The 26,615-nt window shown below is 35.0% G+C and overlaps 1 protein-coding gene across 2 annotated transcripts in view; it reads right to left on the bottom strand.

The window, feature by feature from the left end:
- LOC114333316 (protein MTSS 1) overlaps positions 1 to 26,615 on the bottom strand; it is a 262,400-nt gene that overhangs the window by 209,266 nt on the left and 26,519 nt on the right. For both annotated transcript variants that reach the window (XM_050658843.1, XM_050658844.1), the window contains exons 2-3: positions 25,663 to 25,724; positions 10,416 to 10,489 (exon numbers count right to left, since the gene is read on the bottom strand). In XM_050658843.1, the coding sequence (XP_050514800.1) occupies positions 10,416 to 10,489; positions 25,663 to 25,724 (136 nt within the window). The remainder of the gene's footprint in view (positions 1 to 10,415; positions 10,490 to 25,662; positions 25,725 to 26,615) is intronic.

Genomic DNA, 26,615 nt, shown 5'->3' on the forward strand with positions numbered 1-26,615 from the left:
ACTATACAGTACACAGTTTGGGAAATGATATCAATGCTTTTAACTGCATTGAATATTTGAAGAGAATATTACAGAATACACTAAATTTTCACCTAAATTCACCGTAAAAAATACACTAGAACTAGTTAATAAAATACAACATTTTCAATTGCCCAACAACTCCAGACTAATTTCATTTGACGTAAAAAATCTTTTTCCTAGTGTTCCTCCTACAGAAACTTTTGTTTTAGTTAAAAACCTTTTAGAACATAATAGTACAAATCCGATCATTGCATCTGAAATTTTACACCTTCTTGAAATTTGCATAAATCAAGACTATTTTGAATTCAATAATCAAATTTACACAAACAACAGTGCATGACTTATTATGGGTAATCCTCTAAGCCCATTACTATCAGATATATTTATGAACCAACTTGAAACAACAATTTCTAAACACCCCTTATTTAAACAGTTCTTATATTGGTGGAGATACGTGGATGACATACTAGTCTGCTTTACAGGAACTAACAGACAACTTGACCAATTTCTATCATACATTAATTCACTTCATAGTAATATTGAGTTCACAATAGAAACAGAACAGAATAATTCCATAAACTTTCTAGATGTAACGATTACCAGACTACACAACAAACATGAGTTCTCCGTATATCATAAACCTACCCATACTGACACAACTATACACAATTCATCATCCCATCCTACACAACACAAATTAGCAGCCTACCATAGCATGATACATAGACTGACAGAAATTCCTATGACAAAAAATAACTTCGAGACAGAACTAAATATCATTAGACAAATAGCAGTAAACAATGGCTATAACGAACAAACAGTTAACAACATTTTAAACCAAAAACTCCATAAGAAAGCCTTGAAATTAGTGTATCCACCACCACAGAAAGAACCCAGTACCTTCTGCTCTCTCACATATACTGGCAAAATAACAACAAAAATAGCCAGATACATAAAAAAGAAAGGAATAACACCAGCTTTCAGAACTAACAACAACTTAAGCAAACATATTAAAAACAATAAAAGCCGAAAGAGAAAGCAACTACAGAGTGGTGTGTACAAACTAACTTGTGGTGACTGTCCGAAAACTTACATCGGTCAAACTGGCAGAACTTTTGACAAACGGATAGCAGAACACAAAAGGGCTTTCAACAATAGAAAAACAGACACTTCTACATACGCACTTCACCTTCTAGATCATAATCATTCTTTCAATTAAGAGTTTCAAATTCTACATATTCAAAATAAAGGCCTTAAGCTATCACTTTTAGAATCAATGGAAATTAATAAATTGAAAAATACAGATATAATTCTGAATGACCAACTCGAGACAAACAGCTCCCCACTCCTCAACCTCTTCAGTTAAAGACTTAAAAAGGCAAACACATTGTTAAATATATCACTTGAGAAAGGCACTTTGCCGAAACAGCTGTAGTAATAACATAGTTGTAATAAATTTTGTGGAAGTATAGAAAAACAAACGTTTTTCAGTGTTTTATTGTGAGATAAAATGAACTTCCATCAAGTAACGGTCGAATCCATCAATTATTTGAAGAGAACGTTGTCGAGAATATCATCTGAATGGCTGTGTAGTTGGTAAAATTCTTCAGCTCTCTTTCTAATTATTTCAATATTATACTGGATGGAATATATAGTATTTTCACAAATCTACAATTGTCATATGATACTGTGTGTTTAGTTTTAAGTTAGATATAGGAGTACGTCCATTACATGGCAACACTGCTTTCCCGCTTCCCACCTAATACACCTAATTCACGCGGATTATTCAGTCGTTCGTCTAATCTACAGGGGCATTGCAGCTCATTCTCATAACATAACCAATGTTGCCGATGTTAGCGTTTCCTTAAGTCGCCTATCTCTAATCGAAAACTAAACGTATTAGTCTAAGGGCCGGTTGTTCGAACGCTAATCAAAAATGATCATTATCAAATATTTAATTACTGTCACAACTGTCAATGTCAACTTTGTTTGCGTTGCTGAAAACATAATTATGTATTACAATTATAACATTAGTTAATCAATTATGTTAATACTTATTATGTTAATTGATTAACTAATCTCATAATTATAATAAATTATGTTTTCAGCAACCCAATCAAAGTTGACATTGACAGTTGGTGACAGTAATTAAATATTTGATGGTGACCATTGTTGATTAGCGTTCGAACAACTGGCCCTAAAATACGATATAAGGTCGATTTGCACCGATCTGTTTAATGGATAAAAATTAGTGGATATGTAATTTAGCATGTTAACAATTACAAAAAACAAGGGTTGCCCGATCTAATCTTGTTCTAACTATAATTAATTAATAATTAAAAAATGACGTTTATTTATATATATTTAAAAAAAGATTTTTTCGACCAGGGCAGATATTATTTCAGATTTTGTAGGTCATTCTCAACAAAAAAGGTGTTTTGTAATCTTTTTCTCTAAAGTTGATCGTTTTCTAGTTATAAACAATTTAAAACTTAAAAAATAACGAAAGATGACGATTTTCAAGGCTAAAAAACATAAGTACAAAATATCATTTTTGAAATTAAGAAGTATATAAATTCAAATTCAAACCTTATTCTGTCAGTTCTTGATAAGTCTTTTAGACTTATTTCATTCTGAAACATTGTTTTTTAGTTGTTAATGCCCGTCTTCCCATGAGAAACCTTCCTCATTAACAATTAAAAAAATATGTTTTACAATAAAACATGGCTAAAATTCTTATCGAGACGATAGAAAAAGATTTGAACTTGAATTTATGTATGTAGGTACTTGAAGATTCCAAAAATGATATTTTTTACTTGTGTTTTTGAGCCATGAAAATGGTCATCTTTCGTTCTTTTTTCAGTTCTAAATTGTTTATTTATGACTCTAAAATGATCAACTTTAGAGAAAAATTACAAAAGACCTTTTTTGTTTAGAATGATCCAAAAAATCTGATATAATATCTGCCAGGGTCGAAATTTGTTTTAAATTCATAAAAAACTTTTTTTACAAAATGTTTTAATTATTAATTAATTATAGTTAGAACAAGATTAGATCGGGCAATCCTTGTTTTTTTTGTAATTGCTAACATGATAAATTGCATATCCAATAATTTTTATCCATTAAACAGATCGGTGCAAATCGACCTTATATCGGATCCTCTACTATATTATTATTATTATTATTATTAAAGAAAAAGGAGCCGATGTCTAGGACCTATATAGCTCCATTTGACTAAAAAGAACTATGCAAAAAGGAACCTAAACTTAAGACTATATAGCGATACGCTTTAATTACTATTTTTCTCTTCTTCTTCTTCTTTTTCCTCCTTATAAGCAATTCTGCTTGTTCATTGGCGGATTGATACCTCTATGGAAGGTTGTCGCTCCATCTTTTGCGCGGACGGCCGATACTTCTTCTGCCAAACAAAACTCCGCCTGCAGTTTTGTTTGGTGTGATCGAGTAGCTCACAGAACTGTTGCCGGTCCCAAGCCCGGATAAAGGAGGAGGGGGTCTACAGCCAGGTTAGCACCCTACTGATAGACGTTAAAACCATAGCTCATAGAAACAGGATTATGCCTCGGAACAGGAATTACTATTTTTGCTAATTTTAATATTTTTTCTCAAAAATGAAACAGCGTTAGTCATTCAAATACAAAATGTTAAGAGACATGGCTTTGCCCTGTCACATCTGTTTTTCGTCTGTGTGGTGCAACAGGCTGCACCCTCATTAATTGAGTACTTTATCAGACAGTTATTGTGTCAACAGCTCGCTATGCATTCGAAATTGTTTTTCTTAAAACTGTAAAAGTAGACGCCAGACTTAGTGATTTATTTGCTCATCTGGTCAAAGGGAAAGGAACACAAACATTGTTATCGTTTGTGGTTGTTTTCTCCAGTCACTACACAACACGTGAACGGTTCACACACACACCGACTCGACCCTCTCCGAGAGACCTAACGAAACACATTTTCGTTACAACAATAAAATTACCGTTTGTTTTATTATATTCATTTTTTAATTAAATTTCCGCACCGCACCTATCGGAATATTGGTGACCCCGCGAGTATTTAAAACGCCGCGAAAATTTAAAAACAGTTAGTGTTAATAATATATTTTTGCCGGTTAATAATATACAGTGAACATCGAAAATGACGGACGGTAATACCAGTGCCAACACCAGTGCTTCAATCGATCGGATTTCAGTTAAAATCCCACCTTTCTGGCCCAACGATCCTGAAATATGGTTCCTGCAAGTAGAAAACCAATTTACACTCGCAAATATAACAACTATATAGTTGCCAATCTAGACACAGCCTACATATTAGAAGTTAGGGACATCATTGTTTCACCACCAGCCACAGAGAGGTATGCAAAATTAAAATCAGAATTAATTAAGAGACTTAGTGCATCACAGCAACAAAAGATTAAAAGACTACTCGAGCATGAAGAACTGGGCGATCGAAGACCTTCGCAGTTCTTACGACATTTACAGTCTTTAGCAGGCACAACGGTACCAGAAAATATTGTAAGGTCTCTGTGGTTAGGTAGACTGCCAGCGTCTACAGAGGCTATTCTAGCTACTCAAGCTAAAGCTAGTTCGGACGCAGTTGGCGAGCTAGCTGACACAATATCTGAAGCGATAGCTCCTAGGGCCCAAATTTCAGAAGCTTCTAACGCTCTTGAAAGTACCATAGAGAAATTGACAGCCGAATTAGCTGAAATGAAAATCCAGCTATCCAGCTTGTCAAATGCTCAAGCACAAGCTAACACATACCGTCGAAACCGCAGCAACTCAAGAGGCAGACCTTATCCTAGAGAAAGGAGCTACAGCAGGGAACGTAATAGTGATATTTGTTGGTACCACTACCGTTTTGGTGACCAGGCTCAAAAGTGCTCTCCTCCGTGCAAGCACCAGGGAAACGTCGCGGGCAGTCGGTAAATGCGGCATCCGATCGAAGCCCAAAGTCTCACCGCCTTTACGTAACAGACTATGATACAAAAAAACAGTTTTTAATCGACACCGGTGCCGATCTGTGCGTTTTCCCGCGGAAATATGTACGGGGTGCACGCGAAAAGACTTCATACGAACTATACGCGGCCAATGACACTAAAATCGCGACATACGGCTATGTGAACTTGACATTAAACATCGGACTACGGCGTGATTTTACGTGGCGATTCGTAGTGGCGGACATTTCAAAGCCCATTATCGGAGCCGATTTTCTTTCCCATTTCGCGCTCCTAGTGGACATTGCTAACCAGTGCTTAGTAGACAGTACGACAACCCTTCGAACAAAGGGACTCGTTAAAGAGTGTTTCGACGGCAGCGTAAAGACTATCGCGGAAGCGTCGCGTTACCATGAACTGCTGCTACGATTTCCGGAAATCACGCGACCCGCCGGTATCGTGAAAGACATTCAACATCAAACTAAGCACCACATCGATACAACACCAGGTCCACCCGTTTTTTCGAAGCCTCGACGATTAGCACCTGACAAACTGCAATGGGCTAAAAAAGAGTTCGAAAATCTTCTACGACTAGGCATCATAAGACTTTCCAAAAGCAACTGGTCTACTCCACTGCACATGGTCCCGAAGAAAGGTGAGGAATGGAAACCCTGCGGAGATTATCGACGTCTCAACCAAAAAACAGTTCCAGATCGATATCCAATTCCGCACATCGAAGATTTCGGTCAGGCGCTAGCTGGTAAGACAATTTTCTCTACAATAGATTTAGTGAGAGCATACAACCAGATACCAGTAGCCACCGAAGACATACCAAAAACCGCCGTTACCACACCATTTGGGCTGTACGAATACTTATATATGCCTTTTGGTTTACGAAACGCAGGACAGACATTCCAGCGTTTCATAGACGAGATTTTACGTGGTCTAGACTTCGCCTACGCCTACATCGATGACATTCTCATTGCATCAGAATCCGAAGAGCAGCATATGTCGCATTTAGAAGAGATTTTCAAAAGGCTCAAGCAGTTTGGCGTTGTGATAAATCCAGCGAAGTGTCAATTCGGCAAAAACGAGATTACCTTTTTGGGATACACAGTATCAGACGGAGGACTCACACCTCCACAAGAAAAAGTAGCAGCTGTACAAAATTTCACTCAGCCAAAAACAGTGAAAGACCTACGCAGATTTCTAGGTATGTTAAACTTCTACCGAAGGTTCATACCCAATGCAGCTGAGCTACAAGCACCACTACACCCTAAAAGGTAATGTCAAAGGAAAAGCACCAATCGAATGGACACCACAGTGAATCCAAGCCTTTGACGACTGCAAAAACAGTTTAGCTAACGCTGCTTTACTGAGCCACCCTGTAAACGATGTTGATATCTCCATCACTTGTGACGCCTCTGATTTTTGTGCGGGAGCTGTACTACAACAAAAAACGGATACAGGTATGAAACCTTTAGCTTTCTTTTCTAAGAAATTCTCACCTAGCGAAAAGAAATATAGTGCATACGACAGAGAACTATTAGCTATATATCTGGCCATAAAACACTTCAGACATATGATCGAAGGCAAGGACATAACGATATACACAGACCAGAAACCAATCAACTTCGCCTTTACTCAGAAGCTAGATAAATGTAGTCCTAGACAGTTTAGATATTTAGACTATATAGGACAGTTTTGCACTAACATTCAGCACATTTCTGGTTTAACAAATATTGTGGCAGACGCACTATCTCGAGTCGATAGCATCAAGAAAAATATCGACATAACTGACTTAGCTCTCGCACAAGAAACTGATCCAGAACTGCAAATTTTGTTAAGTGAGAAAACATCACTACAAATGAAGAAAATACGCTTTTCCAAACAAAACGTGAGTTTGTACTGTGACATATCAATATCTACAGCCAGACCATTTGTACCGAAACCACTTCGAATGGCAATTTTTCGCACCATGCATAACCTAGCACATCCCGGAATCAACAGTTCTGTGAAGATGATCACACAGCGATATGTTTGGCCATCCATTAAATCAGATGTGAGGAAATGGACTCGAGCATGTCTACAGGGCCAAAAATCGAAAATATCGCGCCACATTGTTTCACCTACTGGAAGTTTTCTACCACCTTCCAGTCGATTCGAACATGTCCACATAGACATTATAGTGATGCCGGTTTCAGAAGGAAACAGATACTCTTTAACATGCGTCGATCGTTTCACACGTTGGCCAGAAGCTTTCCCGGTGCCTAATCAAGAAGCAGACACAGTAGCCAGACCATTTTTTTCTGGTTGGATAGCTCGTTTCGGCACTCCCAAGCGCATCACAACAGATCAAGGCCGACAATTCGAATCGCATCTCTTCAAGTCATTATGCAAATTAACTGGAACTTCCCATTTAAGGACAACCGCCTATCATCCGCAAGCAAATGGTATGGTAGAAAGGTTTCATCGACAGCAATTCGATGTCATGAAAACATCCGATGGACCGAAAGCCTACCTTCAGTGTTACTGGGCATACGAGCAGCGTAGAGATAAGATTTAGGTACTTCCGCCGCCGAACTCGTGTACGGAGAACCATTGTGTTTGCCAGGTGAACTATTGTTTTCGTCACAAAGAAACACCGACGACAATGCTCACATTTATTTAAAAACGCTTCGAAACCATTTCGAAAACCTCCGTCCTACGCAACCGTCGCATCATGGATCCAAAAGTACCTTCATTTTCAAAGACATGAAAACCACCTCTCACGTTTTCATCCGCCGTGATACAATCAAAAGCAGCTTAGAAAACCCATATCACGGGCCTTTTCCAGTTGTTAAGCGAGGTGACAAGACTTTTGTCGTCCGGGTAAATGGAAAAGAATCAACAATTTCCATAGACAGATTGAAACCAGCGTACGAGCTTCACAACTCTACCCATCACGAAACAAAAGAAATGACAGTATCCAGCAAAATAGACAACAGACCGGGGAGAAGAGCAAGATTTACCGGAAACTACCAAGAGAGTGTCAGTTTACAGTGTATTAAGTGATTTTTCTTTCTCCTCGTATAAACTTTGTATTGTTTTTTTTTCTTCCTATTTTCAATTTTCATTATATGTAATTTGTATATATTATATATTATCTATCGTTTTAGTCTCTCAGAGGGGGCTGTATAGCGATACACTTTAATTACTATTTTTGCTAATTTTAATTTTAATATTTTTTCTCAAAAACGAAACAGCGTTAGTCATTCAAATACAAAATGTTAAGAGACATGGCTTTGCCCTGTCACATCTGTTTTTCGTCTGTGCGGTGCAACAGGCTGCACCCTCATTAATTGAGTACTTTATCAGACAGTTACTGTGTCAACAGCTCGCTATGCATTCGAAATTGTTTTTCTTAAAACTGTAAAAGTAGACGCCAGACTTAGTGATTTATTTGCTCATCTGGTCAAGGGGAAAGGAACACAAACATTATCATCGTTTGTGGTTGTTTTCTCCAGTCACTACACAACACGTGAACGGTTCACACACACACCGACTCGACCCTCTCCGAGAGACCTAACGAAACATATTTTCGTTGCAACGATAAAATTACCGTTTATTTTATTATATTCATTTTTTAATTAAATTTCCGCACCACACCTATCGGAATAACTACATACGACTTATAAATTAATTTAATTTAAGAAACGAAAAATTATTGTTCCCGTGATACAGAACTAAAAGTCATATTTATTTTTGAAGCAAGTTACAGATACAGCCCCGACGACGTCGTGTGGACGTGAGTTCCAGGCATAAAATATTCTATTGGATATAGAGTTCTCACGACATTTACTGTGAAACTGTTGTCTGGCTAATTTGTATGGATGACCCCGCAATCTAAGGTCGTTACTCAAAGGGAAAAGATGTGAAAGATCTATCCCAAACTTTCCCTGTAACGCTCTATAAGCAATTATTAAATCCCCACGAAGTCGTCGGTCCATAAATGTAGGATAATTTAAGTAGGTTAACCGTTCTTCGTAGGAAGGACGACGACGGCCATAAGAAATTCTTGTTGCTCATCTTTGCACAGATTCAAGTCGATCAGAATCCCTTTGCCAGTCGACATTCCACACGGGTCCGGCAAACTCTAAAATAGGTCTTACATATACACTAAAGAGAGCAACAAAATTTTTTGGCGATATCTTAGAGAAAGTCTTAGATAATAAGTAAACTGATGTTCTAGCTTTATTGCATACCGACTGGATATGTTCAGACCAAGATAATGTTTCCGTCACAAGTACACCCAAGTCTTTTTGCTGCGAAACAGTTTTTAGAGAAACATTTGAAAGTACATACCGATTCCTTGGATTGTTTTTACCTAAATGTAGAACTGCACACTTGGATGTGTTTAATGGCAAGCACCAATCGTCTACCCACTTAGCAACCTCTTGAAGGTCGATCTGTAATTGATTGTAACCAGAAAAGGGATTTGCATATAACTTTGTGTCATCAGCGAAAAGCGACATGTTACTTTTAAGGTGAATTGGCAGATCAGCAACGTACACTAGGAACAAAATCGGTCCCAACACTGAACCCTGCGGAACGCCACTGTATACACTAAACATTGAGGAATAACAGTCACCAACGCATACGCAAAATTTACGGTTTATTAAAAATCCTTTAATCCACTCAAGTAAGTTTCCTCTAATACCGTTATGTTCGAGCTTAAATAGTAGTCTCTTGTGAGGAACTCGATCAAGAGCCTTAGCAAAGTCTAAATATATAATATCAACAGGTTGATTACGGTCCAAACAAAGAGACCAGTCATTAACACATGTTAACATGTTAGTAACTACCGATCTTCCAGGTAGAAAACCGTGCTGGGAATTAGGAATTCTATTATTATTTAAGAGAAAGTTCATAACCGATTCGCGAATAACTGATTCCATCAATTTAGCTGCAATGGATTTTAGACTAATTGGTCTAAAATATATGGTATATAGTTCAACTAGTGCTATACCTTAACAAGATATCGTATGGCATTTTTGCCGGGGAGATCTTTAACCCTGTTTTAACTATCTAATGTCGATGCGCGACGGCTTGAATGCCCTCCGAAGCAAGGACCTTAACAAGAAATTCATTAATGCCTGGTTGCATAAACAAATCTTAAGCTCCAGCTTAGCCCAGCTCAGTTTATAGATAGAGCTACTTTAAGTCTTACTAAGTCTTTGCAACTTACGTTGCACCATAATTTTCTATCCGTACCTATGCAATCCACGTGGCAATCCATTTTGGCATGGTAAAAACTGATCTAAGACTCAATGGTGCAAGGCGTATGTTTCGTAAGCTGAGTTTAAGGCACGTCTTAAGCTTAAGATCTGTTGGTTCAACCAGGCATTAGATAAATATTAGAACTGAGGAATAAAAGAGTGGTTATAAAATTAAAGGTACTTACCTCTTGTATTTGTCGCTGAATCAGCAATCTTTTGAAAGGAATCCAAATAAGCTGTGACTGCCAAAATAGTTGCTCTAAGGATAAAAAATATTTATAAGCATCTAATATGTAGTTACAGAAGGAATAAAGTATGTATTACAATGTTTCCAACAATAGATGGAAAAGAAAGACTGAGTTAAGTGATGTGACGCGACAAACATCAGACCGTTGACACACGCGGGAAGTAAGACACAGATGCTTCTAGATCAGGGGTTCTTAATCTGTGGTACATATGCCACTGGTGGTATTACATATCATTATTTGGGGTGGTACACAAAACACGAAAACACAGCCAAAATCCAGCATATTTGCAGTTAGTTAGAATACTAAGCTCCATAGGTATTTCAGTTAGATGGTACCAAGAATAATTTTAAAATAATTTGGTGGTACATTGTAGCAACACTATAGTGTCGATTCATAGAATGGTGAGATTTCACTCAAATAAAATGATAAAAAAAATGAGAAACACACTGGAGGAAGCTAACACATATAAATACCACGGTAGCTCTAGTCTCTAGAGATTATAGGGATGGATTCTTATGGATGTTATTAGAGATGTGATGCTGTTTATCAGATCAAATTATGAAAATCAAATAAAAAAAAAATATTTTAGTACAACGATCGGTGTCAGGTCTTATTTTCCAATCTTCAGCGGGCGCCACCATATCTTTCAGCTAACCTAGGAGAAACATGGAAATCATTCAAAACAAACATGGTATACATAGTCAGATTCCAAAAAAAATATATGAAATATTTATTAGGAGGTTAACTACCTTTACTATATCATCTAGATACACCTCATCATCTGGAATAGAATTAAGTATAAAAAAACTAGGAATAGTGAACAACGGTAATAACGTTAGAGTATGGTATATTTATCGTTCAATTAAATAACAAAAAAATTATAATTTTATCAAAACGAAAAAGAAGATATTATTATTATTTACTATGTAATTAACTTATTTTTGGACGCCGGAAAGCTTTCTTAGTCTTCACAAATAAGAAATAATATAATATTATGTAGCAGAGTATTCTAACAAAATTCTTTAGAAACTAAATATTCAATTTTCAAAAAAAAAACAGGAAATAAGCTGGATTCTGTCGTCACATTCCGAATCGATGAGAAATATTAATAAAATTTATTACTTTAGTTTTCCAAATGGGTATGTAGTGGAAATTCAGCAACAGGATAAACAATTGTAAAACAATCAAAATATGGTTGACTTTATTCGTACAGGCCTCAAACTAGACGGTCTTAAATTGAATTGGTCTCAAATTAACGGCATATCAAAACGTGAGCGTCCTAACAATATACGCTACCTCGCAAAATCTGGCCAAAAAGTCAGGACTTTTTGTGACTTTTTCACATTCCAAAACCTGTAACAATTTATACCGTAAGACAAACGTTTTCTTTTTTCGATGGACAGCCATTATTAAACCGAAAGGAAAGGAAATATTTAATGAAAACTTACCAAAATTATTGTGTGAAACCAGATTGTATGCACAAGTAAATTTTAAAATGATTTATTAGACAGTGACAGTTAGTCGGTGGATTATCAGAAAAATGACTTTCGTTATGGAATTTGTTGCGTTTGAAAATTGAATTTAAAAAGTTTTCTCGCGGTGACCACTTATTATTATGATTACGTCATGCAAGTAATCGGTGTGAATTAAAAGAGAAATAAATATTATTAAATTAAAGGTATACTTATTTCGGATCGTTACACAACCTCCTTCACGAACTAAAGCTCGCTAGCGCGATTTAGATCGGACTATGGGTGTGGAAACACACGTAACGAAACGACCAAGACAAATTCATACATCCAAAGAAAATTTAGATAAAATTTATTCAAACGACCATACTATTACACTAAAATGGAAGGAGAATTGTAGCCTTTGTGGCTTGACATATAGAGATTTTCATTATATCTCTCGACTTGAGGTATACGTATTTATCCTCACGTCTATAAGCGGACTTAATCACATATTTTCACATTTCTACGTTCACTCACAGCGTAAATGTTATATGAGTAAACTAAAAAAAAACAAAAAGTAGGAACATGGCCATAAAAGAAACAAACCATGAAATTCAGACATAGAGGTACGTTACTAGTTTTTCGAAAACAAAAGAATTGGGTTATACTGGAGAAAAGTTAGACATTAGAAATACGGGATGACATACTTGCATATGAGATAGATGGTAATAGTTATTGTTTCCTTAGGACTGGTGATAACTAACGCGTATCAAACGCCTGTAATAGGGACATTTTTGGTGAGGGTCAAATTCGGTAAGCTCAAAATCGGTGAGGGTCTAAAATCCTAGGTTACATAACTTAAAGTTAATCAGGATACTCAAAAATTATTATTGGTACGGTATATCTGAAAAACTTATTATTCCGACAAATAGCTGGCGGAAATCTGCTAACATTTTTCCTAGCCCTTCTCCGTGCCTGGCTATCCAAGACATCCGTTGAACGCTAGTAACAAAATGAGAAAGAATGAGAAAAATATTGAATGCAAGGAGTCAAAATTCCTAGTCTATAGGGTAAAGTACAACTACAATATTCGAACTAGTACTCATATGATAGAATACATATCAGAACAGTAGGTACTGTTTACTACAATTCAGGATATAAACGATTCCCATAAAAAAATAAAAAAAAAATACTATATTTACTACTACTACTATATTTACTATTAACTACATTATGTACTAATACATCATTTTGTTTTTGTGACCCCATGAGTATATCAAATCTCTCTATATAGGGAAAGAGAAATCACAAAACACACATGTTGACTATTTAGATGTATTATCTAAAAAACGTTATGTCGGCCAAAAATTTACCATTTACCAATATTCATGAAATCGACACTAACATCCATCATCAACCAGAACTAAAAGGTAGTGTGTTAACAATACACACCAAGATTAAAACAAACTGCACAACAGATATATGATATATAACCTACATATCATTAACATTGTGATACACAGTAGAGGCATAAACCAAAAACGACCAGCATGCGTATAGTATACACATCTGACAGCTTTATGTATGGTTGCCGAACTCAAAGCAAAAACAACACAATTATAAAATTTTTCTCTCGCAATTACCAGATAAGACAGATCATGGATGTCTGGATTTATTTGGCAAAAGAAAAACAAAATCGTTACAAAACAAAAATGGTCACAAAGGACACACTGGCCATAAGTAATTTAAACAGGAGAAGTTTATACATACACTCGATACAGTATTAAATAAAGAAAAACTTTCTTTTATTCTGTATCTGACGAGTTCGGTTCGTCGTCTGAATCATTATCAGGATAATATGTTTTCAAATCCTTTATGTGCCATTTGCCAGCATTAGATCCATCAGGATTTTTCAAACCATATATTAGAGGAGAAAATTTCTTCACAATTGTACATAACACATATTTAGGCGCAAGTTTTGCCATATATTTTTTTGGTGCACTGGAGAGAGCCATATTCTTTCTCCATACTTTATCTCCAACACTAAATTGGACATCACGCTTGCGCAGGTTGTACGTCTTGGCATTGCGCTCATAAGCTTTGGTGATATTCTTGCGTACAAAAGAGAAAACTTCAGACAAACCTTTAACTTCAGAGGCATATGATTTACGGTCACCTGGGACAATTTCCAAATCAACAAGATCATTTGGTATTCGACCGTAATAATTTCCGGAGATAGGTACATGCCGAGCAAAATTTAAAAAAGCTGGAGTGAATTGAGTCACTTCATGCTTGGCGGTATTTATTGCCTGACGAATCTTATGGATTTCTTTATCCCAGTCACAGTGATTTTCTACGTAACAACGAATAGCAGTTCCGATGACACGGTTGCTTCTCTCGACAAAATTAACCTGAGGGGAATAGACTGCGGAAAACCATATTTTTTGAACGTTGTAACGATCACACAGATCTTTCATGATCTTACAATTAAGATTAGGGGCATTATCACAAAGAAGATGCTGAGGAACTCCAAACATGAGAAAAACTTGATTTTCAAGAAAATTGCAAATATTCGAAGCAGTAGCTTTCCTCAAAGGATGTAATAGAGTAAATTTAGAAAACCAATCAGCTACTACAAGTAACCAGGAGTGGCCACTTTTACTACGAGTCAAAGGACCTATTAAATCTACAGCAATGATTTGCCAAGGAAAATCGGCTTGTTTTTGACGACCCATTTTTCCAATTTTAGCAGTATTAGGGGCTTTTTGAGCTCCACAAGTCTTACAAGATCTAACATACTTTACAACGTCTTGGCGCATCTTCGGCCAATAATAACGTTCTCGGATACGTGCAAGAGTTTTGTAAGCACCGAGGTGTGCACATGTTGGTGGTTCATGGCATGAATTGATGACATCACGACGTTGAGGTTTGGGCACTAATATTTTCCACTCAAACATATTCGAATTAAACGGTAAACAAGACGGTATGAATTTATAGACGAGATCGTTTTCGACTTTCCATTGGGGAAATTCATCTGGATGATTAAGGATCTTAGAACGCAGATTATCGAACCAGGGATCGATACGATCGGTATCTACCTCAAGATAGGAAATTTCAGAATGTTCATGAGTTCTGCTAAGTGCATCCGGTACATTGTGGGAAGTTCCTTTTCGATGTATAATTCTAAAACCAAACTGTTTTAAACGCATCGCCCAACGAGATAAACGTCCAGTCGGATTCTTAAGATTCGTTAGCCACAAAAGAGAGTAATGATCAGTTATGATAGTAAACTCGACTCCATCAATATAAGGACGAAATTTTTCAACCGAAAACAACACGGCTAAGCACTCTTTCTCAGTCGTGGAAAAGTTACGTTCCTGCTTAGTTAAAGAACGACTTGCATAAGCGATTACCTTTTCTCCGCCACCAATTTCTTGGGTTAAAACAGCACCAAGACCAGTATTGCTAGCATCACATTGAACAGTAAACGGACAGGAGAAATCAGGCTGTACTAAAACAGGAGAAGATATTAAAGCTTCTTTAACAGAGAGAAAGGCTTTTTCAGCTTCGGGATTCCAAGATATAAGTTCCTTTTTCTTCTTACCTTTAAGTAAGTCATTAATGGGAGAGACAAGTGTCGAAAAATCTTTGATAAAACGTCGGTACCAAGAACACAAGCCAATGAAACGTTTTATTTCCGTGGTGTTAGTCGGACGAGGATAATTGACCATAGCAGTTATCTTATCAGGATCAGATCTCAATGAATTATTGCCAACGATGTAACCTAAATATTTAAGAGATGTTTTAAAAAATTCACATTTTTCCACATTGATGGTAAGATTTGCTTCTTTGAGTTTATCTTTCACTTTTTGAAGGAGGGCTATATGCTCTTCGGCTGTAGCTGAACAAACTATTATATCGTCGATGTAAGTAAAGATATATGGTTCGAATTCGGGACCAAAAATTTGATCGACTAGTCTTTGTTGTGTCTATGCAGAATTGCATAAGCCAAAAGGCATGACTGTAAATTGGAAAAGTCCACGACCTACTACAGCGAAAGCGGTTTTTTCACGTGAAGCATTATCAAGGGGAATTTGCCAGAAAGCTTTTTTAAGATCGATGGAACTGATATATCTAGCATTTCTTAAAAGAGACAAAATACGATCGATGTTTGGCAAAGGATAAGTGTCATGACGAGTGACCTCGTTCAAATTTCTGCCATCAAAGCAAAATCTATACTCGCCTGTCTTCTTCTTGACCAGTAACACAGGGGAACACCATGGACTATTAGAAGGTTCTATGACGTTAAGTTTTAACATTTCGTCCAATTCATCATTTAGAATTTTGGCCATATATGGGGACATTGGGAAAGGACGTTTCCGAAATGGTTTGGCATCACCAGTGTCAATAGTGAGCTTGATCTTATTAGTTAAACCTATCCCATTTTTATTGTCTACTTCTTGAAAACTTTGTATAGCTTTTTCTGCACGATTTTTCGATTCTGGATCTAACGATTCAATAGAACTCAAATAATCAAAAGACTCATTCATTTCTGATTCATCACATGATGTTAAACATACTCGATTTTTTACATTCCAAGTGTTTTGAGTAAAATTCAACGAAAGAGAGAATTTCGAAATAAAATTGCTACCAAGAATAAATGTAAGAGGTAAGGATGGAACAATAAGACAGTTTATGACGTGACATACGCCATTAGCAACTATCGGCAAATCTACAATTCCAGTTACCTTTTGACTAGAACCATCGGCAAGCGATACACTCTTATGATTGGGTATTGCAATCTGAACGTCATGTTTTAGAAGAAATTCAATTCCCTGGGATCCTACGACAGTGGTAGTACATCCTGTATCTAACAGAAGAGTAAAAGTCTGAAAAAATATTTGTACCTTTAGATATGGTCGGTTGTCACACGGTTTGGAATATATAACTGGAGTTATTTGTGGTTTTGGTTGGTTTAAAAAAATTTTAACGTTATTGAGCCATTTGGACCACTCATTTGAATCGAAATTTTTGTTAGTCGAAATAGAAAGACATTTTCGTTCGGATTCTTTACTCCTACGAAAGACACACCTACCGAACACAGTAGTGTCATTCTTTAGTTTTTTGAACAATTATTGGGGCATGTTGGAATGGTGACATCTTTTTTACCACAGCGATAACAGTAACGCTGATGTTTTCGTCTACACTCACTGGAAAAGTGCCCCGGTTTTTGACAATTAAAACATATAACATTTTTGGGACTTCCACTTGAAAGGTTTTCAGAAGACTGATTCGATTCAGCATGGTTTTGAGAAGATTTTTTATTCCTAAAATTAGAATGTTTAGTCTGACGTTGGTGACTAACCAAAGCAACATTAGAAGATGATTCTTTCTTAACATTTGAAATCTGAGCGTTATTTTCTAATTTTCTGATAACTATTGAAAGTTCCTCGATGGTGTTAGTATCGGTTAAAGCAATTAAGGGAATATACTCTGGAAGAATATTCTGTCTCATATATTTAACTAGAGTTTTTTCAATAGGAAGGGTAGTCAGACGTTTTGACAAGGACAGAATTTGAGCTTGATACAAAGCAAAAGATTCATTCCTCTTTTGTTTCCTAGTTTTGATCTGACTCCATAATTCCTCGTCATAGTCATGCGGTAGAAATGTAGTTTTTAATAAAACAGTAAGGTCGAGCCAATTCGTGATGGTATGACGAACGCTTCTAAACCATGTAGCAGCACTGCCAGAAAATAATTCTACAGCTGAACGAAAAAGTAGTTCTTGTGAAACATTCCTAGATTCTGAGATGTCTTTAACTTTTTCAAGGAAAGAGAATACACTTTTTGGATCACCATTGAATTTGATGTTCCAATCAGCAAGATTGATCGGATGAGAAACTTGTACAACTGGAGTTGGGATAACGACATTGTTCTGATTAATCGGAGTACCTAAGGTAGTGGATGGTTGACTAGAGACAAATCTTATCATCAAGTTGACCTTCATATAATAAGCAATTTGCAGTAGCTTCATTTTTGTATTCTACTTCATCAGCTGAAACACTAGGAAGACGAGCAATTCTATAAGCGAGATGGGTCAACCTAGCCTTAGCTCTACGGTAGACAGAATCATTATCATCACCTTCAAATTCATCAACAAGGTTGGTAATATCAGCTAAAGTGTTATCAATGCTTGTCTTTTCATCGTCAAAGTGAAGAACATTGATTTCAATGTCTATTGGAGAATTCTTTAACAGAAGTTTACGAAGAATAGTCTTTTTGTCACTAACACTCCTTGTAGTTTTAACTCCCCGTATAAAAAGTTCATAATCTAACTCATCAACTTTTAAATATGGTACAATAGAGGACTCCATATTATCGTTAAAAGAATTAACAAAATCTCAATAGAAAAGAAAAAAATTTTCTTAACCAAATCAATATATTTAAGTCGTCGAAAAAACGATAGTGTGCACTTCAGCAAACAAAAAAAAACTAAGTCACATTTGGGGAAATAAATTTGTAGTAACTTGACTCAAAGACACAAGATAAATATTTTCGTAATCTCCTTGGTATGTTTGAAATTTTCTTTCTAAACTGGAAATTCACACAAAAAGAACTTTCAGAACTTTCCGAAAGACAAAAGACTTGAGTCAACTACAAACACACGACGACTTCGTTATTACCTGCCAAAAACAAAATATTTGATATGCGACCAGACACGACACTGTTGTCCAGAAAAAAAAAACATACACTAAAAAGGCAAAATCACTCAATCATTAGGACACAATCCACAGTTTACCCTTGGAGGTATTCTGTTGACAGATTCAAACAAACACTAACAATCGGAAAAAACTGGAATTATTTATTCCTATCATTCAGTTTTCATAAACAATGCAACCAAAATATTTATCATTAACAAGATATCTATTTTTTTCTAAATTTGAATAGATTGTTCTTTGTTGCTGTTCCTGGTACTTACTAAGGTGTTATGTTATCGAAAAAAAAAATAAAAGGTGAAAGAAAAAAAAATTAGTTCCTTTCTTATTTCTATGTATGCCTGTTCTTATACTTAAAAAAACACTATCACAAACCTCTACAGAATAAGTCCCACGTTCGAGCGTCAAATTATGTGTAGCAACACTATAGTGTCGATTCATAGAATGGTGAGATTTCACTCAAATAAAATGATAAAAAAAATGAGAAACACACTGGAGGAAGCTAACACATATAAATACCACGATAGCTCTAGTCTCTAGAGATTATAGGGATGGATTCTTATGGATGTTATTAGAGATGTGATGCTGTTTATCAGATCAAATTATGAAAATCAAATAAAAAAAAAATATTTTAGTACAACGATCGGTGTCAGGTCTTATTTTCCAATCTTCAGCGGGCGCCACCATATCTTTCAGCTAACCTAGGAGAAACATGGAAACCATTCAAAACAAACATGGTATACATAGTCAGATTCCAAAAAAAATATATGAAATATTTATTAGGAGGTTAACTACCTTTACTATATCATCTAGATACACCTCATCATCTGGAATAGAATTAAGTATAAAAAAACTAGGAATAGTGAACAACGGTAATAACGTTAGAGTATGGTATATTTATCGTTCAATTAAATAACAAAAAAATTATAATTTTATCAAAACGAAAAAGAAGATATTATTATTATTTACTATGTAATTAACTTATTTTTGGACGCCGGAAAGCTTTCTTAGTCTTCACAAATAAGAAATAATATAATATTATGTAGCAGAGTATTCTAACAAAATTCTTTAGAAACTAAATATTCAATTTTCAAAAAAAAAAACAGGAAATAAGCTGGATTCTGTCGTCACATTCCGAATCGATGAGAAATATTAATAAAATTTATTACTTTAGTTTTCCAAATGGGTATGTAGTGGAAATTCAGCAACAGGATAAACAATTGTAAAACAATCAAAATATGGTTGACTTTATTCGTACAGGCCTCAAACTAGACGGTCTTAAATTGAATTGGTCTCAAATTAACGGCATATCAAAACGAGAGCGTCCTAACAATATACGCTACCTCGCAAAATCTGGCCAAAAAGTCAGGACTTTTTGTGACTTTTTCACATTCCAAAACCTGTAACAATTTATACCGTAAGACAAACGTTTTCTTTTTTCGATGGACAGCCATTATTAAACCGAAAGGAAAGGAAATATTTAATGAAAACTTACCAAAATTATTGTGTGAAACCAGATTGTATGCACAAGTAAATTTTAAAATGATTTATTAGACAGTGACAGTTAGTCGGTGGATTATCAGAAAAATGACTTTCGTTATGGAATTTGTTGCGTTTGAAAATTGAATTTAAAAAGTTTTCTCGCGGTGACCACTTATTATTATGATTACGTCATGCAAGTAATCGGTGTGAATTAAAAGAGAAATAAATATTATTAAATTAAAGGTATACTTATTTCGGATCGTTACAACATGACTCAAAAACATTGAAAGCCACTGTTCTAGATACTCTTTAATAAATATAAAACAATAAATTTAGGCGAGCGGCAGACACCCCTAAAATGACCAGGTACTGACCACGGTGAGGTGAATGGCTAATTTTAGTCATACTTTGTGTATTTGATGGTGCTGAAAACGAAAATGAGGTTTATTTTGAATTTTATGTGGGGGAACATTGTCAAAAGTCAAAATGACAATTTACCCTAAAAATAAAAAAAAAATAAAATCACGTTTTTTGCGTTTACCTGGCTACAACTCTGTTCCATTTTAATATTTTTTTCTGAAGTTGTTACAGTAGGTATATAGTTCTTACCTTGCTGAAGACAATGGTACCTGCTTCAAGCTTTCAGTCTTATTTTATTAAAGGTTATGAATTTTTTAAAATAAAAGGTGCAGATTCGTGAATTGCAAAGTTGAATCGCAAAAGTTAAGAGGCAAAATTTGAAATTTATTTGTTTGATCACATTTATTTTAAAATATGGAATCCAAAGAAGTTCTGTAGGGAGCTTTAGATCTAAATAGATCTAAATATGTTTGTTCTTGTTATAGAAAAAAAAAAATGGTGCAACTTTTACTTTTAAGAAAAACCGTGATTTCATTTTTTTTTATTTTTAGGGTAAAATTGCGATTTTGACAATTTTCCCACAAATAAAATTTAAAATAAACCTCATTTTCATTTTCAGCACCTTCAAAAACATAAAGTAAGACCAAAATTAGCCAATCACCACCCATGGTCAGTATCTCGAAAAATAAGCGATATTTTGGGAATGTATAACGAAAAATAAGTGTTATTTTAAGGATCTATAACGTCGATATTAAAAGTTGCACCATTTTTTTTAAATAATTTTGATCTAAAACTTTCCAGAAAACTTCTTTGTACTCTATATTCTAACAGAAATGTGATTAAATCAGAATTATATAGAATTATATAAATCATTAACAGAAATGTGAACCAAATTTTAAATTTTGTCACTCAACTTTTGCGATTTAACTTTGCAACTCACGAATCTTCACCTTTTACTTTTAAAATGGAACAGAGTTGTAGTGAGGTAATCGCAAAAAACGAGATTTTCTTTTTTCTATTTTTAGGGTAAAATTCCGATTTTGACAATATTCCCTCACATAAAATTCAAAATAAACCTCATTTTCGTTTTCAGCACCTTCAAAAACATAAAGTAAGACCAAAATTAGCCAATCACCACCCATGGTCAGTATCTCGAAAAATAAGCGATATTTTGGGAATGTATAACGAAAAATAAGTGTTATTTTGAGGATATATAACGTCGATATTAAAATTTGCACCATTTTTTTTAATCATTTTGATCTAAAACTTTCCAGAAAACTTCTTTGTACTCTATATTCTAACAGAAATGTGATTAAATCAGAATTATATAGAATTATATAAATCATTAACAGAAATGTGAACCAAATTTTAAATTTTGTGATTCAACTTTTGCGATTAAACTTTGCAACTCACGAATCTTCACCTTTTACTTTTAAAATGGAACAGAGTTGTAGTGAGGTAATGGCAATAAACATGATTTTCTTTTTTCTATTTTTAGGGTAAAATTGCGATTTTGACAATATTCCCCCACATAAAATTCAAAATAAACCTCATTTTCGTTTTCAGCACCATCAAAGACATAAAGTAGATACCTATGTCTAAAATTAGCCATTCACCTCACCGTGGTCAGTATTTCGAGAAATAAGCGTTTTTTGAAGGTGTGCCGCTCATCTAATCAGCTAGCGGAGAAAATATGTGGGGAGGGATCCTAATGTAATAATATTGAATTTGAACAACAGAACTAAAGATGAAATATTGGTCCAAACTTTGTATGTATATAAGCTGTATACTCCCGTGGAAGTTATAGCTGTTTTTCACTTTAATGATCCGTTAAGACATGGGGGATCAGTCCACTTTTCTTCTAATCTGTCTCCTCAAAGCTTCTGGTGTGTCTTCGTTTCCGTCACTACTTTTCTCCACTCATTTCTGTTCTCAGTCTTTTTTTTTCCAGTTTCGAATTCCCATAACTCTTAAGTCGTTTTCGACTTGCTGTTTCCATCTTGCTTTTGGTCTGCCTCGTGCTCTTGTCTCAGGATGTATCCAGTTGGTAATAACTTTAATGGGGTCATCTTCACTTTTTCTACTTATATGACCATACCACCTTATTCTTTGTGCTTTTGCTTCTTTCACTATGTTTTCTCCTTCCATCCATTGTTCTATTTCGTGGTTCATCCAGGGTCTTCTTTCGTTTTCATTTATTACTTTTGGTCCCAGAATGTTGCGCATTATTTTTCTTTCAAATACTTTCAACTTTTCTTCTTCTTTTAACGTTAGGGTGTTGGTTTCTATGGCATACATTACCACTGGCTTTATGGTAGTCTTATATATTTGCATCTTTGTATTTCTGCTTAATTTTTATCTTTTATTATTTTTTTATTTTTGTAATTAGCTCTATTTCCTGCTTGTAGTTTCTGTTTCAGGTCTATTCTTTCATTATCTCTACTAATCATCGTTCCCAAGTATTTGAATGTATCTACTTCCTCAAATCTGTAATTATCTATTATCATTTGTGTTAGTCTTGTTTTCTTGAATCTGCTTGCGTTCATGTACTTTGTTTTTTTCCATATTTATATCTAGTCCTCTTCTTTTTGCCCCTTTTTCTATTTCAGAGAATGACTTAATAATCTTTTGTCCCGGGCTATTATAACGATATCATCTGCATAACCTACTATTTGTACTGCATTTTTATTAATTATTAAGTTATTTGTCGCTTCTTTTATTACACAATCTAGAGCTGTAATGAATAACTCAGTTGACAGGGCATCCCCTTGTCTGACTCCGTTTTGGACCCTAATCTTCTCTGTTGTCTTTTGACCTAAATCTATTATTGCTTGTGCCTCTTTTATTGTCATTTTTATTAACTGTTTTAATTTGCCTTAATTTGCCTGGTATTTTTATGCCTGTTAGATCTTCTACTAGTTCTCCTCTTTTTAGTTTATCGAAGGCCTGTTTAAAATCCACAAAAAGCATATGCCGTTCCATGTTGTGTTCATATGCTTTTTCCATGATTTGTCTTATGTGAATAGCGTCTATTGTCGATTTTTCTTTTCTGAATCCACACTGGTAATTTCCTATGATTTTTTCGGTATGCTCTGCTAGTCTGTTCTTTATTATTCCCGTCATGACTTTATATGTCACATTTAGCAAGGTGATTCCTCTATAGTTTTTGCATATTTGTTGGTCTCCATTTTTGGGTATCGTTATAATTATTCCCGTTTTCCAGTCTTCTGGCATTCTTTCCTCTTTCCAAATCGTTACACATAATTCATGTATTTTTCTAGTTAGAGCTTCTCCACCATATTTGATGAGTTCTCCGTTTATGTTGTCATAACCCGCTGCTTTTCTGTTCTTGATCTTCTTGATACTTTCTGCTACTTCTTCGTATGTAGATTCCTTGTATTCCTCCGCGTCCTGTCTTATCCTTATTATGTCCCCTTCCTGTGTCATCTCACCTGTTGCTTTATATAATTCCTCGAAATGCCTAATCCAAATGTCTTCTTCTATGGCTACCATCGGTTTTGATTTTTTTCCTAATTTTGAGTAATTATATAGTGGTTTAGTATTATTTCTCATGTTTTCTCTTTCGATGTCCGTCATTATTTCTTCTAATTTTCTTTTCTTTTTCATTTTACATGTTTGCTTTGCTATTGTCCTTGCTCTCCTATATGTTTCCATATCTTCTGCTGTTCCTGAGTTTATCCATTTCAATCTGGCTTTATCCTGTCTTTCTATTTGTTCTCTACATTCCTGGTCAAACCATTCATTTCTTCTGATGTTTCTTATTGTGCCAATTTCTGTATTCGCTGCCTTTTCTATGACTTGTTTAATTCGTTTCCATTGTTCTTCTATTTCTTGTTCTTCGTGTTGTATTCCTCTTTTAAGTTCTTCTTTGTATCTATCTTTTATTCCATCCTCCTCCAGTTTTTGTATGTTCCATTTCTTTTTCGCTACTCTTGTTCCTTTTGGTTTTGCCTTAATTTTGCATTTTGCAATCACCAGGAAGTGGTCGGAGTCTATGTTCGCTCCTCTATATGATCGTACATCATTTATTGACTTCGCTTGTTTTTTCTTGATCAGAATGTGATCGATTTGGTTTCCGGTATTAGTTCCAGGTCTTAACCATGTTATTTTGTGTACATCTTTATGCTGATATTTGGTGCCACTTATTTCCATTTCTAGTGCTGCTGCTATGCCACATAATCTATCCCCGTTGTCATTGGTTTTGTCATGTAATGTATGTGTGCCTGCCACTTCTTGATTATAACTTTCTCTTCCAACCTGTGCATTAAAATCCCCTAGGATAATTAGTATATCCTGTTTTGGCACTTGATCACCTGTCTCTTCCAATTTCTCGTAAAAGTCTTTATCGCTATTTTCGGTGAGTGCATAAACGTTAATTATAGATAGTTTTTGCGGCTTATAATCTATTCTTATATATGATATTCTGTCATCGACTGCTTTAAATTCTAAGACTTCCTTTCTTAATTTTCCTCTGATGTAAAATGCTGTCCCTCCTTTCCCTTGTTTATCCTTTCCTGCATACCATATTGTATAATCACTTTTTTCTATTTTGCCTTGTCCTCCCCATCTGACTTCCTGTAATCCAGCAATATCTACTTTGTATCTTTGTAGCTCATTTGCCATTTCCTGCATTTTTCCTGATTCTAGTAGTAACCTCACGTTCCAAGATCCAATTTTTTAGTGTGAGGTCCAAACTTTAGTGTGAGGAATTTTAATTTTGACAAGAATCGTAGACAAATTCATATCCTGGAGGTTTCCTCAGAACCGGTGATAATTCCACTAAGGAGAAAATAAAAAGTCTAATGCCTGGTTGCACCAACAAATCTTAAGTTCCAGCTTAGCCCAGCCCAGTTCAGCTTATAGATCCATAATTTTCGATTTTTATCTAAGTATGTCTTAACTGAGACGAAGGTTAAGATGCAACCCCCTTGGCAGTCCATTGTGGCAAGCTGAAAATTGATATAAGACTCAATGGTGCAACGCGTATGCTTAGTAAGCTGAGCTTAAGGCACGTCTTACGCTTAAGATCTGTTGGTGCAACCAGGCATAAATTTCACTACTGCTTATTTGGCGATTACCGTACTATATTTTTATAGACAGTAAGTTTAACAAAAAAAAAAATGATAAATAGTGTAGGTGTAGATAAATACTTACTTAAGGGAAGAATGGAGCTTTGTAGCCTTCGTGATGAAATCCTCCCATAAAGGCATTCCATTCTTAAAAAAAAAAGAAAAAAATTAGTACAATAGCTTGCCAAAGACTTGGTAAAGATACTAACATGTTAGGATAATATAATAATATATTTATGTACTATAGAATGTGTGTTATATATGTTCATTGTAGTGGTGTGGTCACTGTACATTGGTAGTTTTACTCCCTTTTATTCAAAGCAAAAGTTTTATAAAATTATTTCATATGATTTATATTGTAATTTATATAGTAATATTTTTAATATTTTTCAATATTATTAATGTTGCTATTAGGATTGAAAACTTTACCTTTGAATTGCCAGATGACGCTAACTTTACCTTTCAATTGCCAGATGACGCTAGTTAGTGGAGTCAATGAAGGTTTTCACCTCCGATTTCGTTGAACCTCCATCGATTTTCATGAAAATTGGTAAGTATGTAGAGGATACCTCAAGAAACAAAGGTGACATGGTGTCAACTTGCGCTTTTACCCTGGGGGGATGCCACCCCTTCTCGGGGGTGGAAATTATTTTATTAAAAATAATATCACTAATCGATAGAGGGACAAATTATAAGTAAAATTTGTTATATAAAGTTATTCCAATAAATCAATAGTTTTTGAGTTATTAAAGATCAAAAGTTTTGATTTTTCCTGAAAAAAAAATCAATTTTTTAAAGCAGTTTTTCATAAATAACTCAAAAACCATAAATTTCTTCAAAAAAGTTGTTATTACCAAAATCGAAGATAATATAAAAATAAATGAGCTCCTTATTCGAAAAATTCTTTATTAGATATACAAAGTGAGTTATATGCAATTGAATGTATATTTTTTTTCCGCGAGTACTCAAATCTTAGCATTCAAGCTTAAATAACAGGAAAACGATGCACTTTGTTAAATATAGATACTAAACATTTTA

The sequence above is a fragment of the Diabrotica virgifera genome, chromosome 8, assembly GCF_917563875.1.
Source record: "Diabrotica virgifera virgifera chromosome 8, PGI_DIABVI_V3a".
In the NCBI taxonomy this organism is placed as follows: Eukaryota; Metazoa; Arthropoda; class Insecta; order Coleoptera; family Chrysomelidae; genus Diabrotica; species Diabrotica virgifera.